The 19,867-nt window shown below is 53.7% G+C and overlaps 1 protein-coding gene across 6 annotated transcripts in view; it reads right to left on the reverse strand.

Moving 5' to 3' along the window:
- EVC2 (EvC ciliary complex subunit 2) overlaps positions 1–19,867 on the reverse strand; it is a 133,641-nt gene that overhangs the window by 24,888 nt on the left and 88,886 nt on the right. For 5 of the 6 annotated variants that reach the window (XM_043572993.1, XM_043572996.1, XM_043572995.1 and 2 more), the window contains 3 exons: positions 17,088–17,542; positions 11,473–11,677; positions 9,245–9,367 (listed from right to left, as the gene is read on the reverse strand). In XM_043572993.1, the coding sequence (XP_043428928.1) occupies positions 9,245–9,367; positions 11,473–11,677; positions 17,088–17,542 (783 nt within the window). The remainder of the gene's footprint in view (positions 1–9,244; positions 9,368–11,472; positions 11,678–17,087; positions 17,543–19,867) is intronic. The other variant, XM_043572997.1, reaches the window with a different exon arrangement.

Below are 19,867 nucleotides of genomic sequence, written 5' to 3' on the forward strand. Positions count from 1 at the left end.
TGTCTATTCATGTTTTGTGCCCATTTCTTCACTGGGTTATTTGTTTTTCGGGTGTGGAGTTTGGTGAGCTCTTTATAGATTTTGGATACTAGCCCTTTGTCCGATATGTCATTTGCAAATATCTTTTCCCAATCCGTTGGTTGCCTTTTAGTTTTGTTGATTGTTCCCTTTGCTGTGCAGAAGCTTTTTATCTTCATGAGGTCCCAATAGTTCATTTTTGCTTTTAATTCCCTTGCCTTTGGGGATGGGGCTGCACATATTTAAAGGGCACAGTCTGATTAAACGGTGACATATTTACACACCCTGAGGAAGTGGGAAGGGCTATGGCAAACCTACGGAGAGTTCCTCGAGAGGAAAAACACGAGTGACGGGCAGGTGACCCAGAAAGGGAGGAGCGGTGCCCTTCTGCCACACCTGCCATGAGCTCAGATTTCCTGTCACCGTGACCTCCGAACGGCCTCCTTCAGCCCCATCCTTGGACGGGTGGTGGCCCAAATATCCTGAAAGCCGCATCTCCTGCAGAAGGGCAGGGCAGGGTGAGGCGGCCATGAGGGGATCTTGAGTTTTTTTTACGCAAATTCAAACCTAAAACGTGGGGGCAGCGTAAAGCTTTTCGTGTGTGCCGCACGAACCACGTGGACAGCGGAATTAAGACAAGAAAGATTCTCCAAAATCCTCTTCTCTTCTTTGGAAAGTTTACTTTGTTAATTCCAGCACCATAAGCATGTGCCTGCAGGGAGGGATTCCATCCTTGTCTAAAAGGCTCTGAGAAAGGATACGGGTTTGCATTTCTGTGACAGGTTTCATTAAATATTGCAGGCTACCTAAAGTAATAAAAATTCATCTTCAAAATAATATGCTGCTAAGTACTCTCATTTTAAATGGGAAGTTTAAACTGCCTCCTTATGCGTGTCTCTGACTCAGTGCATTTCAAAAAAGTAGTTTTTTTCTAGGGGCTGTGATGCCTTTAAATGCAAAATAAAATAACCAACCCCCCCACCTCCATCAGGGGTGCCTGGGTGGCTCTGACTTTGCTCGGGTCATGATCTCATGGTTCATGAGTTCGAGCCCCACGTCAGGCTCTGTGCTCACAGCTTGGAGTCTGGAGCCTGGAGCCTGCTTCGCATTCTGTGTCTCCTTCTCTCTCTGCCCCTCCCTGCTCATGCTCTGTCTGTCTCTGTCTTAAAAATAAATAAACATTAAAAAAAGAAAGAAAGAAAATAGATAATACCCAAAGTAGAGAAATGAAGAAATAGCAAGATAAGCATGTTATTTGGAAATACGGAGGTAAATGCCAAGAGATCAAACTAAAAAATTAGAGGTCATTACCTCTGGGGACTTGAAAATGTATGTGTGTGTGGCTCCTGGGAGTTGGCCCCTTTTTCAGCACAAACCTTGTAGAATTAGATTCTAAAAGAATGCATGCCTACATTTTATAAAAATGAAAAGTAAAACTTTAGCTTTTTAAAAATATTTATTTATTTTTGAGAGAGAGAGAGACAGAGCACAAGCAGGGGAGGGGCAGAGAGAGAGAGGGAGACACAGAATCCAAAGCAGGCTCCAGGCTCCGAGCTGTCGGCACAGAGCCTGACGCGGGGCTTGAACCCACGAACCATGAGATCATGACCTGAGCTGAAGTCGGACGCTCAACTGACTGAGCCACCCAGGTGCCCCAAAAGTAAAAATTTTTAAATGGACAATGTAGAAGCAAGTTACTACATTCAAGCCATCCAAAGATAACGCTAGTAACCTTCTGGTGAGTGAAAGGCAGAAGTGGAAGAGATTAGAAAGGTAAAATGAAGCCTGTGAGGCCTGAATGCCACATTCAGGAATCTGGATTTTGTCTGGGGATGGTGGGATTCTAAGAAGATTCTAAACAACTTCCCTTAGAATCGTGCTTCAGGACAGGACTTTGACAGAGCCTGCCTCAAAGGACAAGACGGGGGCTTGAGTGGACGCAAAGGGAACCACGTCCAGGATTTCCCCGTCTTTGCTGGATGGGCGGATGTTCTCTCCCCTTCCTAAAACGCCTCCCCCGGCAACGCACCTTCTCTTCTAAGCTTCATAAGAACCTGTGCCGTCACCGTTCTCCCTTGTCAGGTCATCGGAAAATGAGCACATTATCTTCACGCTTAAGCTCTAGTCACTTCTGAGATGACAGGGTGTGGAGAGGCGTGCCTGACACAAGTCCCGGCCACCTCTGCGTGACTGGCGCGGCGGGTGCAGAAACACAGCGGGCCGCACGGGCGATCTCAGCACGTTGAGTCCCACTCCTGAATGAAGGGGCTGCTAACGGACTGTGCACACGTGCGCGTCACGAAACCCGGAAACAGTGGACACACAACGATTGGGTGAATGGGTACCACTCAGGCGGAGGACAGCATCCTTCAAATAAGACCACAAATAATGGGTGAGCAGGAGGCACGGTCACGTCACTTGCCTTCACGTCTAAGTGTCTGCAAAGAATATTTATGAGAAATTTACATGAACCGTGTGCCAGAACAGCAGCAGACACATCAAAGATTAGCTGAAACATCCCCCTCATTTCTGGATCTGCCAAAGCGACACAGGGATGGGCAGAGAGACCTGTGGTTTGGGGCGCCTGGGTGGCTCAGTGGGTTGAGGTCCGTCTTCGACTCGGGTCATGATCTCATGGTTTGTGAGTTCGAGCCCCGCATCGGGCTCTGTGCTGTCAGCACGGAGCCTGCTTCAGATCCTCTGTCCCCCTCTTTCTTCCCCTTTCCCCCTCAAAAATGAATAAAGGTTAAAAAGAAAAAAAAAAAGAGGCCTGTGCTTTGGGCACCTGCCGGCGACGTGACCTTGGACAAGCCTCTCCACCCTTCCGAGTCTCAGTATTCTCATCCATGAAATGGAAATAGTAATTATTGCCCTCACCAGTATTATTGTCTCACCAGAGTGAGAAGATATACGAACAGAGTTCAAGATGGTTTGAAATATCAAGGGGTTGAAAAGAATCTAAATGTCTTACGAGCTGAGCGTCAGCTTCATTTAAGCATCACATGCACCACGATATGTTAAGCTGCTGTAAAACACCACGAGGGAACTCTCATGTACTGATAGGGAAAGTCTTCAAGCTTCAGTGTTGGGTAAAAAGCAGAGGCACGTGGGACAGAGAAAGAGATATGGAGAGGGAGAGAGAGAGAGAGAGAGAGAGATGTAGACAGATAAACAGACAGACCTATTTCTACTAGCTGGAAAGTAAAAATGAGTCCCATAATTCGTGCTATGAGTTTACCTTGCTCTGTGGATTGGCCCAGGCATGGGGACAGGAGGAACAGACACATTCTCCGTCCTGGTCAAGGCATTCAGCAGGTAAAATCTTGGCCAGGCAACATTTTGAGGGGCAGCCCTCCAGTCCTACAGATCCAACCAATGGCACCAAGGTGGTCAGAGTCTTCTGGAAGTCAGGGAAGAATCTCAAATGTCCCTTCCTCAATCAGGCACCCACCTCTGAGAAGCTCTCCTTGGTCGTCCTCCAGGAGAGGGTACTGGGACTCACATAACTGACGCTTGTAGGGTGACTCTAGCCACCAAGCCCACAGTGGACCCTTAGCCTTGCAGAGAGTCTGGCCGTGGGGCCCTTTAGTTCACAGAAATCGAGAAATTTCTTAATGGGAGCGGGGACTGGAGGCTTAGCTTCTAGCTCAACCCTATGAACACAAGGGAAAGAGCAGGTCAGACGAAGACAAGGCCCACATCCCCTAGAGTCAAAGAGAGCAGAGACCAGGCAGGAAAGGAGGGGCTCGATACAGAATTAAAAGTGAGTATGTCCCCCCAAATATTCTCTACAAAGTGACTAAATTTTGCCTCAAAGGCTCGGTTTCTTAGTGTAGCCTCCAGACTTCCCAGGTCCTGGCTTTTGCCTACCTCCTAGGGCTTCCTTCTCCATACCTAACAGAAAACACCCAGCCTTTCCGAAGACAAATGAAATATCTTTCAAAATAGGACTTTTATAAAGCCGCAGTGGAACCACGATAAATTCCAAAGCATCATTATCATACATACTGTATTCTTTAACTAGAATATTTAAAAAAAAATGAAAATCAGTAACAAATTTTTTTTTAATTTTTTAATGTTTATTTATTTTTAGAGAGAGAGATACAGACAGAGCATGAGTGGGGGAGGGAGAGAGAGAAGGAGACAGAAAATCCCAAGCAGGCTCCAGGCTCTGAGCTGTCAGCACAGAGCCTGACGCGGGGCTCAAACTCGCGAACCATGAGATCATGACCTGAGTTGAAGACGGACGCTTAACCGACTGAGCCACCCTGGTGCCCCAGAAAAAAACTTTTTAAAAATAGGGTAAAATTCAAAACCTATGACAAAGGGATAGGTCAAAATTTTCTACTTCTGGCCAGGATGGAAGAACCAAAAACAGATTTACTTTCCCACCACCAGAAAACCAGATCCCATATACGATGCCATAGTTTTCAGATACTGGGCAGAACTGGGGTACCAGACAGGAAGGAAATAGACAAGGTGGCCCCACAGCTGCCCCAGCTTACTGCTTGGATGCAGTTCCTAGGGTGCACCATCGGATGGGGACCTGGGGAAAGCCCAGCAGGTGCATCGGGTTAAGAAAAGAAAACCAGAGTTTGGGAGGTCACTGTGTCTAGAATTTGTAGGGCAGAGTCCCAAAGAGGAAGGAGCTGCAGAGAGAGAGAGAGAGAGAGAGAGAGAGAGAGAGAGAGAGAGAATACTCCAGAGACCTCCAGGGGTGTTCTCAAGGCTTTCGCTAAGCATTGGGCATGCTTGGGAAAAAAAAAAAAAAAAACTGTACCAGATCAGGAAAAGAACCACCAGAAATAAGAGGCATAGCGATTTCTGGAGCCCACAGAGAGCTGGGAAGAGTCAGCGTTCCTATTAGCCTGAGTGAGAAAAGCACACAGGCATCAGGGAGATGGGTAGTACCTCAGTAATAGTGATAAATTAGCTCTTGACTAAAGGCAGCTCTTAATTCCAACCTAACAAAACTTAAAAGCATGTCTTGAAGGGATAAAACGAATCCTAAACAATGCAACTACATGTCCAAACGCCAACACTATTAAAGAAAATGCCACAGAGTCTGGTACCCAGCATGTAAAACCGACCGTGCCTAGCATCTAATCAAAAATTACCATGCGCACCAAGACGCAGGAAAATGGGATCCACAACTCGGGGGGAAATCCATCAGGGGAAACAAGAGAGATGATGGAACCGGCAGACAAGGACATGGAAACACCGATAACAAAGAGCGATGAGGCACAGGCTGGGAAGGGAGGCAACGAAATTGCAATTGTTTGTCGACATGGTGACTGACTATGCAGAAAATCAACAGAAGCAGCAGGTGAATTCTCACCAGAAGAATCCTAAATGACAGGTGCTTCTAGTATCCACCTTGAAGGATGAGTGTAATAGGGCACAGAACAGTTAAGAAACTTGTTCAAGGTCACACAGCTGGCAAGTGGCGAAGCTAGGACTCGGACCCCGATGTCCGGCTCCAGAGATAGAACAGAGACAGTCTGGAAAGACTTATAAATAAAAACTGGTAACGTTTCTTTGCACCAGTACTGAATATGTCAAAAATACAATTGAAAATAGGTCACCATGGGGGGCCTGGGTGGCTCAGACGGTTGAGCCTCTGTCTGACTCTTGATTTCAGCTCAGGTCATGATGCCAGGGTCGTGGGATCAAGCCCTGCATCAGGCTCCCGTTGAGCGTGGAGGCTGCTTAAGATTCTCTCCCTCCCTCTCCCTCCTCCCCTTCCCCGTTTGCATGCGTACACACTCTCTCTCTCAAAAAAATAAAAATAAATAAAAGGTTAAAAAAGAAGAAGGCAGGTTACCATTCACAACTGCGAGCAAACCTATATTGTATCTAGAAATCACACAAAGAAATACCTTTCATCTAAGGTGACCATATGGTTTGTCACGAAGTTGAGAGCGAAAAGGAGCTAACGGGAAGGTCATTGGGACCGTCCCAAGAGACTGAGATATATGGTTACCCTACTTACAGAAACAATTGTAAATCTTCTTCAAGACCCTAAGAGAAGATCCAAATAAAAAAAGAAACATTCTGCCTTCTGGGGGATGGAATACCAATTCTCAAATTCACCTGTAAGTTTCATGCCATCACAACAGAAAGTTATTTAGGAACTGGGTTAACTTATTCTAAAATGTATATGCCCTCCAGAGTCTTTCAGGTTTAAAATGATGCACCTGTGAGCTTACAGTGACCCCCCCCCCCATAAGAAGGCCCAGGTGTCGCTGCCTGAGTCCCATTTCTGATCACAGGCACCCTCCAGCCCCTCCTGCAGCGGCCGGTGACCACAGCAGACTCCTCACTCCATTAGCTCCTCAGCTGTAGAGGAAAAGTGGTCAGGCAGGAAGCCCATCCTCGTCTGTCTGTCTGTCTCCCCGCATCATTCACACCACTCTCTGTGAACCAGTCAAACAGCCACTCACCCACGGCGGAGCTCGGGTCAGCGGGGTGGGTTTTCTATCTGAAAGCAGGAGGCGAAACTCCAAATGGCTGGTGCGCAAAGTGGCCGCACGCCTGAGGCTGTGAACATCTTAAGAGCAGAAACCGAGACCAGCCGGGCCCGGAGAAGGCAGTCCACAAAACGATCTCCGAAAGAGGAAGTGGAAGGAGACAGAAGGATAGGAGAAAGACGAGAAAGGCAGGGAAAGAAGTGGAGGAAAGGCAAGGGGGACGCGGGCAGGGCACGGGAGAGCCACTTTGGGAGGCTGAACCTCCTCGCTGTCGCAGCTGGGTCACAACACGGCAGATGTGCCTCATCCGACCCCCAGCTCTAGTATGCACTGACGTTGGGCAAATCCCTTCAGGTGGAAGCGTCCAGACGAGGCACATATCCACCCGGGACTGAGGGTTACAGGGATCGCTGTCTCAGATTCTAGCAAAGAAAGGGGGCACCCAGCAGGTGCCTCCAGTGTGCTTGGCAGCCCCAATGAGTGAAGCTCTTTCCATAATTTGGCTATTGTTGAAAGTGCTGCTATAAACATTGGGGTACAAGTGCCCCTAAGCATCAGCACTCCTGTATCCCTTGGGTAGATTCCTAGCAGTGCTATTGCTGGGTCATAGGGTAGATCTATTTTTAATTATGCCCGTCACGTATAAGCAACATATATGTTGTATACAGAAAGTCCTGAGTAGGGTACCCAGAGACGCAGGCATTCAAAAGCAAACAAAATAAATGAGCACTATTCTTACTGGAGGGTTAGTGTGTCTCAAGAAGGGAGTTAAGTTCTTAAATCAGTGCACAGGACAAACATGAAATGTAAACTGCCCTTGGAAATGCCAGCGATCGTCCAGAGTGGGGCAGAGGGCTGCGTCTTCCACACACGCAAAGGGCCTGGCGGGATCTCAGGACAAATGCACGACTCACACGGAAACGATGGAGGTGAACTCAGGGCAGGGCGGGCTGCAGAGTCGGGCTCAGGGAACCGCGGGACAGGATGTCATCTGTCACCACTCACGGCCACCCAGTAGTCATCCAGCCTGTCCCTCTCCTCCGTCGACGGGACCAGCGAGGTTCCGCTCACCTTCTCAGCCTGGCACGTGAGACCCTCCACCGTGGCCAGCTGTCCTACCCTCGGGACACCCTGTACTCCCGCAAAGCAGCCTTTTCACAGGGCTGCCAATCCTCTGGGCTCCCCTGAACCTGCACCATGTCCTTGGCCGTGGTTCAGGCCACCCACTCTCCCTGCCAAGACAAACCTCAAGTTTTCCTTCTGCAGCAACATCCACCTCGAGCCTGATGTGTTTGGGTCACGAGCTGGCCTGTGTTGGAGGAAATGCCCCACTGGGCCCCCAGGATGCCCCTCAGCACCCCTCTCCTCTGCTGCTTCTTGGTAAACCGCAACCACAACCCACCAGGCGGGCTAGCTCTGCCTGAGAGCTGCCCTCGTGTTCACCTCCTCCAGGAAGGCCACCCAGAGAGCCCCAGGGAGGCCTGTGACCAGGTAGCCGCTCAGCAAGCCCATCTGGCTCTCACACTAATTTCCATCTTCAGTGCTAGCCTTTAGCAACGAGGACGCTGACATTTTCACCTCTACCCGCCTCAGTCTTCTCAGGTTCTCAGGTTCCTACCTCTCAGGTTCGCAGAGAGCTTGGGTGGGAACAGGGTGCTGCCTCCTGTGTCCCTTGAGACATCCCAGCCTGGTCACCCCTAGAAGGAGCCACTGACCTCTCACCCTGTGCAGGCTCTGCGGCTCCCGGCCAGGTTATGCTTTTGCGATCTGAAAGATACACCTGCACTAAATACACCTAGACAAGGACACGGACAGGAGGCAGAAAGAAAACGGCCGCTCAGAGATGGTCTGATAGACCCACCCACTGAACCCCGCCTCTCAGGAACCCACCCTTTGCGAGGGGCGCTGGGGACACGGGGGCACCCAGGCAGCGAGGGCACAGTGTCAACTCTTAAGCGTCACCTCTCCAGAGAGACCTGACCTGACTCGGCCGCCTCTGGTGGGTCTCACTTCCCCCCAGCCCCGTCTGGTCACTGTCGCATCACCTCCTCTGTGTCCTAACGACACTGATCAGGGTCTGTGGTTTTAAGTGCTTTCTGTCCGTCTCCCCCAACCATGAGAGTGAGGCCAGGACGCACCGTCGCCACTGAAGTCCTAGAGTCTGTCGACACCACACCCGAGCCACTGCATCATGCCGCCTCAGGGTCCCAGCGCAGTGAACGCACAGTGGGGTACACGTCAGGATAAGAAAGGAGGAAGCAGGGGGAAGAACCGGGTGATCCGATCAGGCTTCTTAGGGGAGGGGACACCTGAGGACAGAGGCGGTGCCTCAGGAGGGCCAAAGACAAGGTTCATCTATCCGGGTAAGGGAAGGCGGCAGGGTTCATCCAGGAACAGGGAAGAACACGGAAGGCACCGCATGTTTGTGCGTGGTACACGCAGGGACGTAAAGTGTAACACGCGCGAACGCCTGGGCGCAGAGCCAGGCACAGCGACGGCGGCCACCGCGGCAGCAGCTGAGACGTGGGGCCCGAAGGACCAAGCAGAGATGGAACCAGAGACCGGGCGGGGAGGGAAGAGAGTTCCAGGCAGGATGGGCGGAAGGGCCTGAGGGGCAGGGCTGGGTCCCAGCTGCGGGACCACGGCGGAACAGAGGCGCGCAGCGAGGGCCCCCGGGGACTCCGTGTGTGCTGGCAACTGGGTGGCATCGGCCCCGTGTGTGCGGTGAGAGCAACAGAGGAGGCAGGAGGACTGACCTTTTCAACCAGGTCTTCGGGGGCTTGCTCCTCAAAGAGCTGAATTTTATCTTCGATGCACTTCCTCAGAAGGTCTGTCTTGCTTTTACTCTTGGAGCGCGGCTTTCTTGCCTTGGACTGTTGCTAGAGGGGGCAGGAGAAAGCACGGGCAGAGGAGTGACTGCCAGTGGGTTTGCACAGCGCCCCCCCCCTTGTCTCCCAAAGCCGAGAGGAGCTCCCGAAGCATATGCACCTGCCCGCGTGTCTGAGGCCGGCAGAGGGGGGATAGATGGACATTTTCCTGAACAAGCTCAGTGCGTGGGCCTTTGGTCCACCAAAGGCAGAAAAGGGGCTCCGGAGGGCACAGCCAAAGCTTTGAGGTCAGGCCGCACAACCAACCCAAGGCCCCTCCTCCCAGCCGTGGGACCCGGATCCGGCAGCCTCTCCGGGCAGGGGACTCGACAGAAGAGGTGTCCCTGTGCTTGTGAAGATACAGAGAGCAGCTCTCGCCGCTGGCACCAGCAGAGTCCTCCACCACCGGCCCCTCTGCTTTCCCAGGACCGTCCTCGTGAAGGGAGTCGGGCTCAGCCAACCGCGGCCACCAGCCTGTGTGTGCATTTCTCGCAGGGGATCGAGGAGCGCGCTTCACAGGCGGGGCCTCTGCCCCTCGGAGGCTGGACGCGGGGCCACCTCTGTCTCCAAACCCAGCACCTTGAGCAACTTTAGAATCCAAAACTTAATTCCTGCCAGGATTGGCCCTTGGTCAGCCCAAAAGCAGGGGAAACACACCTTGCTTCACTTACGTGGAAATATGTTTAGTCGCTGTTCCAAAACTTGGGGGGGGGGAACACTTTGATCATTTGTTCCTTACTCTCTAACTACCATCATCTTATGTATCCTGCACCCTTCTAAGAACAGAAATAGAAAGGAAAAAAAAACCTTTTTTTTAACATGAAAGAATATGAAACCTTCCAAGCTGTTTCTGCGTTGTACTGTTTTTTATTCAGTGAGGATATGTCTGATTTTTTTGTTGTTTTGATTTTTTTCTTCCCCTAAAGAAAAACCAGTGGGTTTAAAGTCAGGAAAAACCAGCCCAAGCCCAGTTCTCCCACCTCCTGCCTGCCTCAGTCAACTCACTTTTCCTTTGCCGGGTGGTTTTCTCTTCTGGAAAGTGAGCTTGGAAACCTGCCTCCCGGCATTGCCGTGAACTTGCAGGAGACAGTGTTGGCTTAAGCGCTTTGAATAGGTTTTGAATCTCAACACGGCATCGCCTCAAGAGAAGATTGACCTCTTGTGTTCACCTGGTGATTGGCTGGCTCAGTCAAATGAACTGCACGCCTACTGTGCGCCAGGCACTTTCTAGGTGGTGGGGACGGAGTGGTGAAGGGGTTAGAGAGCAGGCAGGGCGCGGGCTGAGAAACCAGGGCGTCTCAGGCAGTGGCCGATTATGTGGAGTCACGGACCACAGCCACGTGAGGAATGCCTGGGGAGGGGGTTCTTCTGGACGGGTGCTCAGGGTGGGCGTCTGAGCTGGGATGCAAACAGATCACAAAGGGCTGGACCCTCGAGGTTCTGGGGCAGGCGTGTTCCTGGCAGAAGAAACAGCAAGTTCAGAGGTCTCGTCTTGGGCTGGGTTCCCCAGCGGCAGAGCCAGAGATGGGGATGGGGAGACCTTGGTTTCCTGACAGAGGAGCCAGGAGCATGTAGGCAGTGAGGGACCAGGTCAGGAAGGGCAAAGGGCGGGGCTCTCAGGTAAGGTGTAGCCTCGACGGCTCCATGGGGGGGCTCTGGGGCAAACATGGCCTCCGAGAGCGGTCTGTCTTCGAGGCACACGACAGGTGCCCCCAAAAGGCAGCTGCCCATTATCGCACTATAAGGTCGAGCGTGGGGGGTTCTCTTTCCCTGGCCCCACCTGAGCTAAGCATCCTCCTTATGCCACTTACGGAAGGGGCCAGCCTTTTGTACCCCGAGCGGGTCACTGAGTGTGGCTGGGGGAGCGCGTCTCAGGCCAGGTGGTGCCCATCTGCCCGGAGCCACGCCCAGAAGGAGGGAGCAGGTGTGAGCCTTGAGCGGCTGCGGTGCAGGGCCCGGGCGAGGGGGTCTGGGCCGGGCACCGTAAGGTCAGGACGAGTAGCCGGATGCCGACACGGCTGCAGAGGAGAGCGACGTGGGATGAACCCAGGGGGGGCGTCGGGGGCTGAGAGACGCCCCACGTCCGCCACCAAGGAGCTGCCGGGCATCACTCTCACCTGCATCTCAGGGGCAGCCAGTGCCTGGTCCAACTTCTGGAACTCTGCTTCTCGCCAGGCAGTCTGAAATTGCTGCAGCAGGACGCGGGCCCGGATTTTGGGGAGGGCCAGGCTCCTGTCCATCTGGGCGAAGCAGCCGTGAACCTCCTGCCTCATCCTGAGCAGCTCCTCTTCAGACTGGGAGAAGGCCGAGGAACAGAGCTTCCTGGAAAAGCCAGAACAGAGACGTTCTTACGCGGAGGAAGCGGGCCGGGGGGCTGGCGGGGGTGGGGGGATCCAGACAGCAAAATGCACGCGTTCAATCCACGCCTGGAAAGGCTCATCGTGCCTTCATTGGCGCATTCCTTCCGCGGCGATCTCTCAAGCACCGAGTATATCTCGTGCTGGACACTCCCCTGTCCCGGAGCTAAGCTACAGTGGGTCGAGGCTGTGAGGGTGTCTGCGGGGCCACAGCAGACCTTCCGGCCCCTCCTGACCGGGGACAGGGCCTGCTCTCGCTTTAGGAACACATGAAAACGCAGCGTCGTCCGCTGAGCCCGCTCAGCAGCATGCAGTAGGTCCCAGCAGCCTGGAGAAGGGGTGGCCAGCTCAGCTCAGGAGGATGAGGGGAAAGGCCGGGGCCTTGTCCTGGGTCTTAAGAGGTGATGACCGACAGCCATCACTCAGAGAAAACCCGTTCCATGCTGGGCACGTGCTGACTGATCTCCTGCTAAAGGCTGACCTGTGTGTCCCCCCCAAAAGATACTCAAGTCCCAACCCCCGCTACCTGTGAACGTGATCTTATTTGGAAACGGGGTTTCTGCCGACGCGAAAGTAGGGTAAGACGAGGTCATAGTGGAGTAGGAGAGGCCCTTAATCCAACATGACCGATGTCCTCATAAGAGAAGAGAGACATACGCAGGGGAAGCCTTGGGACCACAGAGGCAGAGACTGGAGTGACAGAACAAAGCTGACGGAGGCCAAGGCCAGTGGCATCACCAGAAGCTGCGAGAAACCAGGAACAGACTCTGTCCTCGTGTCCTCAGAGGGAGTCCAGCCCTGCTGACGCCCTGACTTCACACTTCCGGCCTCCAAGGCAGCCAGAGAATACCCTCCCGGTTTGAGACACTTTGCTGTGGCAGCCGCAGGAAAGATCCATTCCTTCTAGCAACTCGATCCTCAGTTTACAGGTGAGGAGGCCGAGGAAAGTGCCCCACCCTTCCTTTCTGGCAAGGCCCACGGCCCACTCCACCGGGCAGACAGACCACGAGCTCACTTTCCCACGTCCCTGCGGAGATGTGAGGCTAAGTCTGCTGGGGACCCCAGTGCAGAAGAAGTTCCTGCCGGGCCAGGAGCGAGAAAGTGGGGGAGAGTCCTCTTCTGCTTCCTGCTTCGGGCAATGCATGTCTGTTCACTAGTTCATCTGACAAATGTTCTCTGTTGACAACCGCGGCTTTCTTTGCTTCTTCCGGTAATGTGCAATCCACACGGGCTGCATAAAATATGCCCTGCGCTTGCTTTAGAAAAACCTGCAGGACCACCGTGGGAGGCCGGGGCCGGCCCTACCACGCCCAAAGCTCAGTGAGGGAGGCTGGGACCGCAGCTCAGCTAGAAAGTTCTCTTCTGGAAATAGAATAGGACTTTCCGCTGACATGGGCCTCCAGCCAGAAATAGTGCGAAGGCCCCAGGCCCGTGTCTTGATATCCTGTCTTGGGTTTCTCACTTCATGGGGTCCGTCAACTTTTTTAAAGGAATGCCAGGAAGGGGCGCCCGCGTGGCTCAGTCGGTTAAGCGTCCGACTTCGGCTCAAGACATGATCTCACAGTTCGTGAGTTCAGGCCCCTCACTGGGCTATGTGCTGACAGCTCAGAGCCTGGAGCCTGCTTCGGGTTCTGTGTCTCCCTCTCTCTCTGCCCTTCCCCAGCTCGCGCTCTGTCTCTCTGTCTCAAAAATGAATAAACGTTAAAAAATAATAATAAAAATAAAAGATTGCCAGGAAGCTGCCAGCCGCTCCTTGGTACCTTACCGCCTGGAGAACCTTTTCCCCACTGTGTTTGCAGGGCACACGGGATCCAAAGTGAAAGTAACCTTGAAATGACTCTGAGTCACGATTCTTGCCCATCCTCAAGCCCATGGGCCCCGGGGTGGCCCGGCCTTAATGCTCTGCTGTGTAGGCACAAAGATAAGACAGAAACACAGGAGACAGGGAGGATCTGTGCCCTAAAGGAGTTTAAAATGAAGGCAGGAGCTCAGGAAAGAAGTCTCAAAGACATGCTTTCCCTGGCAAAAAAAAAAAAAAAAAAAAAGCACATCCTTGTTAATTCCTACTTTACCCAACCAGGTTTATAGCAACTCCATCCTGCTTGAAATCAGAAAGTTTCTAAAAATGTGTTTTAAGACGACGGTGCAAAGCCATTTTTTCCAAATGCCTCAGTAATAAAGGCTGCAACCTTTTGGAATCTTGAATAAGCAAAGCAGACAAACACATGTGTATCGTGTGCATCGACCCTCCTCGACCCTTAGAAAAATGATAAAGCGTTTCCAGACAGCAAGGTGAGAATTCTCTTTTCCTGGTGAATGACTAAACCAGAGGCGGCTTTGGCCATACTCTCCACAAAATGGATCCACATGATGTTGAAGGCAACGGCCATCTGGTAATGGGGATGTCAGGTCTAATTTATACGCCTCGAAGAGTCCAAAGCGGGTTGCAGCGTGCGAAGGGACTCTGGGGGAATACAGAGTGAATCACCGAGAACAATTCGTGGGACTAGGAAGTGGTGCGCAAGGGTCTGCTTTTTACCGGTTTGGAGAGGAGACGGCGTCTTGTGTGTCCAAGAAAACAGACGCTAACAAAGACTGGGAAACACATGAGAACCGTAAAGCAGAGATGGGGAAGAACTGAGAGGCTGTACTCCCTGCAGACACCCGGGGACCCGTTCTCCCTGGTGGTGAGGTCAGTCCCGGGCACCAGCACTGCGTAGGAGGAGGCACGAAATGGTGGAAGCCGGACAGATCCCGTTCCACGAGAGGTACCTGCCAAGGAAGGACGGGCATTGGCAGGAAGATGCCCTCCGTCCCATGCCCATCACAGGGGGGCAGGTGGGAGGGACCACCGATGCCCAGCGCGCAGCGTGCCGGCCCGGCAGAGGGGGGACACAGACGGGCTGACCCGATATGCTGAAAAGGACTCGTTCCCCTCCGGCCTCCGCCACCCCCGACCCACAACACCCCCTCCACCCTCCTGTCCGTGCAACAACTTCCAACAGCCAGAGCTCTGGATTCAGAATTAAGTTGTGCCTAAGAATCAGCTCAGACGGTGAAGCGTCTATACCAAGAAAAGTATCCTAAGTGGGGTTGAGTTTTGTTTATTTGCTCGGAGGGATTGTTTGGGTTTGCTTATTTGCTTAAATTTCTGGGCCGGCTGGTTGGTTTGTTGAAAGGAAAGGCAACTTTAAGGAATATGGATTGGTAGGTCCGTTTGTTAAGAGGAAAAGAGGCTCTCCGTTCCTGCCAGATGGGCACAATCACGTTCATACAGGCAAACGGTTACTTCATTACTGGAAATAAATGGACCCAGTGGAGGGTGGAAATTGTTCTTTCCTCCCACGCTGCTGGTTTTTAACTTTGTTCCTTCACACCGGCCACACCGGTCTCTCCGTTTCACCCCCAGATAAGGACCACAACTTCCGTCAAGCTGCCCCATCCCTGGTCGTGCCCCCTCACCGCAAGGCACCGGGGGCCCACGCCCGCTCGTCTCTGGCTCCCAGTGCCAGGCAGGTGGTGGGTGCACAGAGCATACCTCCCTCGGAGCCTGGCAAAGATCTGGATCCTGCAGGGTGCCCCGTATGGTCACCTGCCTGGGCATCGTCTGTCAATGATCGCCTCTCTCTGTGTCTGCTCTCCCGATAATCTGAGCTCTTCCAGCACAGGAATATTAGAGGTAATACTACTCATTTTCCGCTTCCTGCAGATCAAGGGTTGTGTTAAAGGATTTAAATATATTAACCCATGGACTCCCTCATCACTGCCGTGAAGGTGGCATCTTGTTAGACATGGTTGACGACCTAACCCAGGGCCACTACCTTGCCCCTTGTCAGCTCAGCTTTTGTTTGGAGGGGCTACCCTACATACCCCTCACAGCCCCGGGGTGGGGCTTCTGCAACTGGTCTAAGGCAGGGACTGGCAAACTACGGCCTGTGGACCAAGTCCAGCCCCCTGCCCATTTTTGTTAATAAACTTTTATTGGAACGCAGTCAAGTTCATTAGTTCATTAAACAAACGTTTACTGCCTCTGGTCTACGACAATCATGGCTGTGTCATTCTCCTTGCCAGTGAGTGGGTTAGGCATGGGCTTGTGACCGGTGGTATTGGAAGGATTGATGCCTGAGATGTTCAAAAGGGATAATGAGCGTGACACCTGGAGCTGCAGCAGCCATCCTGAAACCATGAGGGGATGAGCCCAAAGACCGAGGAGGCACACGGAGGGCAGTGGAGCAGAAAGACGGTGAGAACTGGGTCCCTGACAGAATCACTGAGCCACTGAATCAAGCCTAGAAACATCTACCGCTGACTCCTTCTTATAAAATATTCTCTTCACCTTTTGCCGATGCGATGGTATCATGTGCTGCGGACAGCACCCTAAGTGATTTACTATTGTCGCCTAAGGCAAGGGAAATGAGGCTCAAGTTGGTTAGGTGACTTTCCTACACTCAGCTGGTGGGATTTAAATCCAGGCTTTCTGGTCTACGCGGTCCACACCTCACTCCTCTCTAAAGCTCCACGCTGGCCTTGTTTGGAGCTCCTTCTCTTTCCGATCTGCTGGGCCAGCCCCCAACAACTGCCAAACGCTTTGCTGGTCTCTCTGACACCACAAAAGGTGCCCCAATCGGGCCACACCACATCTCCGTCTGTGCAGACAGCTGTCAAACACTGCCGGGAAGCGAAGGGCTGTGGCGCTCTGGCCCCTGAGGCAGGCGACTTGGGCTGATCCTCATCACTTCCACAGCACCCCTGCCTCTTTAAAAACAGGAGGTGTGCCATTTATCTGCTATTTTCCAGTTATACGAGAAGTGGTGGCCAGCTGTGGCCCAGTACGTCCTACTCACAGGTGGATGTCATTACACGGTTCTCGAATTAAGAATGAAATCAGATAGCCCAGCCACCGAATCGGTGACTGAAGGGAGGGGCCGGGTGAAGAGACAGTGAGACGTGGAAGGCCTCAGAGTAGGGGCCAACATCGCATGTCGTTGACATCTGGTGAAACCGGGCGGGCTCGGAATGGCCTCGAATGAGCAACGACATGTGATATGTCCTGCATGGGCAGGAGCTGTGCCTGGTCCCCTTGGTAAGAAGGTCGGCCGATGAAGGGCCTTGTCCCTGGGAGCAGAGAGGGGAGGGTCCTGTTCGCCACCAGTCACCTCCCTCCATGGGAACCTCACCCTCTTCTTGCTACAAAGCCTGCCTCTCACTGGCCCCGGCTGCGGCCCTGGGTGACCCCGTCCCCTGGGCCGCCGGTCCTTGTGACTAAGGAACTGCCATCCCCGCTCCCGTCTATGCAGTGCCCGCTGTCCCCACGACCACGGGCGGGACCCCTCTCGCGGGGGGTGGAGGAGGGGGAGGGCTCGCAGGGCACTCACGCGAAGATCAGATGCTCCCAGCGTCTCAGCTCCGCCTGCTCCTCCGTGGAGGCCTCCGGGGCGTCGTCCTTCAGTCTCTGCCTCACGCTCTGGACGCCCTCCTGGTCCCTGTCCCTCTCCTCGGCCTCGAGCTGCCGGGCCCGGGCGGCCAGCTCCCGGCCGTGCTCTTCCAGGATCTGCTGCAGGAAGAGCCAGGGCACGCCGTGCTTGAGCAGCTCCTGGGCCACCCCCGAGCTCTGCAGCCGCCGCAGCTCCTCGGTGGCCTTCTCGGACAGCGACAGGGTCAGGGCCCTGAGGTCCTCCAGGGCGGCCTGGTCCAGGCGTTCCTGTAGCGCCTCCAGCGCGGCGCTGTGCTCCGCCAGCAGGCTCCCCCAGCGGCTCAGGAACTGGCTGGCGTCCTCGGCGGCTCGCAGGGCCTCCCCGACGGACAGCAGCTCCTTCTGCTGCTCCTTGTGCTGCGGGGGTTTCAGGCAGGAGAGCTAAGTGAGGGCAGGGTCTGTGCGCACAGCCCCCTGGGGGACCCCGTGCAAACCGGCTGCAGGAGGCAGAGGACGCTGACAGGTCCTTTCCCGACGACCACGCTTGGAAAACTAGCCTCAAGAAAGGAACCCAAACTAGGGGCGCCCGCGTGGCTCAGTCGGTTGAGCGTCCGACTTCGGCTCAGGTCACGATCTCAGGGTTTGTGGGTTCAAGCCCCGCATGGGGCTCTGTGCTGACAGCTCGGAGCCTGGAGCCCGCTTCGGATTCTGTGTCTCCCTCTCTCTGCCCTTCCACCACTCCTGCTCAGTCTCCCTCTCTCTCTCTCTCTCTCTCTCAAAAATAAATAAACATTAAACGAAATTTTTAAAAAGAGAGTAACCCAAAATATAGTGAGAGCTTCATTTGTTCAAGGCTTGTATTATCATTTTTTAATTTTAATTTTTAATGTTTCTTTTTTTGAGAGACAGAAAGCAAGCAGGGGGGTGGGCAGAGAGAGAGGGAGACATAAGACTCCGAAGCAGGCTCCAGGCCGAGCTGTCCGCACAGAGCCCGACGCGGGGCTCGAACCCATGAGCTGTGAGCTGGTGACCTGAGCCGAAGTCGGACGCTTCATCGAATGAGCCCCAAGGCGTATTATCGAGCAGGTAAAGCCCACGAGGCAGACCACCTGGGTTCCAATCCTGGCACCTCCATGGCCAAGAGGAGTGACCCAAAGAGAACGTCTAGTCCTCTCTGTGCCTCCAATATCCTCATCTCCGAAACGGGGACAAGAGCAGGATGTATCTCCCACAGCATTTGTGAGGATTCAGTGAGTTGCTTCACCGTGTGTAGGACTCAGAGGAGTGCCTACCGCAGAGCTCACGACAGGGAGTGTCTATTACCCTCACCATGTCCCAGGCACACGGGAACCCCAGCTCCGGATGGGGTAACGGGAAAAAAAACACCCTGAGATCCAGGACAGACAGCTTACGTGAGGAGGTCAGGGGAGGCCTTCAAGGCAAGAGATCCAAGGGGGACCCGAGGGAAGAGGGCACACTTCAGTCGGGTTAAGATGCCAGGAGACAAGGGGTGCCCGGGGGGCTCGGTCGGTTAAGCGTCTGACTCTCGATTTCAGATCAGGTCATCATCTCACAGTTCGTGGGATCGAGCCCCACGTCACGCTCTGGGCTGATGGCACGGAACCTGCTTGGGATTCTCTCCGTCTCTCTGTCTCTGTCTCTGTCTCTCTCAAAATAAATAAACTTAAATAAAAGATGCTGGGGCGCCTGGGTGGCTCAGTCGGTTGGCGTCCGACTTCAGCTGGGGTCATGATCTCATGTGAGTTCGAGCCCCATGTCGGGCTCTGTGCTGACGGCTCAGAGCCTGGAGCCTGCTTCGGATTCTGTGTCTCCCTCTCTCTCTGCCCCTCCCCTGTTCATGCTCTGTCTCGCTCTCTGTCTCGAAAATAAATAAAAACATTCAAAAGAAATTAAAAACCAAAAAAAAAAAAATGTGGCAAAAGCACATCCCTGGGGAGAGAGTGGGAGGGGTGAGGGCCCTGTGGTGGAGGGCGAGCGGACAAGCAGAAAGATGTCCGTCCTGCTGGGACTTATGACAGCACCTGCAGACAGTCTCTGTTCTGTTCTGTGAGGACACGGGACGGTCCAGAAACAATATTCACGGAGGCCTGCTGGAGTCCCTGGAGCCCGTCCACCCTTCCGGATCCTAACCCGAAATCAGGCCAGACCATCAGAGAAAGGTGGCCTTGGGCCCCACTGATTTCATCCTCGAGCCAGTGGAGACGCATGAGGCAACGGTCAAGGATGGGGTGGAGTTGAGCGGTCAAGGCGAAAATCAGCGCTTGACGTTGGGGCCAAAACTTGATCATGAAAAGCAGGGTTTCCAGTGATCAAATTAGGAAGCTGGTCTGCAACCCCTTCCCTCCCTCCAGAACGGGACCAGACGATACTAGGTGTCACCCCGTATGCCCCAGAAATGCTCTGAATCTGTCCCCACCCGCCGTGCTCGGGGACACTGCGTAGGCCCCGGTCAGCTCCCACCTGCCCAAGCCTCTCGTGGGTCCGTCCCTCCAGGCTCCACCGTCTCTCCCCCACAGGGTGCTCCTAGGTGGGCTTCCTAAATCCCACATCCGATTACGTCCCTCTGTCTGAAAACCCTTCACGGCTCCCCGTCGGCCTGGCGCAAGGGGCCCTCCCCGGGGAGCCCCCTCCACCCCCCACCCTCACCCTGTCTAGCTGGTCACAGCAGAGTGCACTCTTGCCTCTCTTTGAACACGATGCCCACCCACCACCTCCAGCGTC

This window comes from Prionailurus bengalensis, chromosome B1, assembly GCF_016509475.1.
Source record: "Prionailurus bengalensis isolate Pbe53 chromosome B1, Fcat_Pben_1.1_paternal_pri, whole genome shotgun sequence".
NCBI lineage: Eukaryota > Metazoa > Chordata > Mammalia > Carnivora > Felidae > Prionailurus > Prionailurus bengalensis.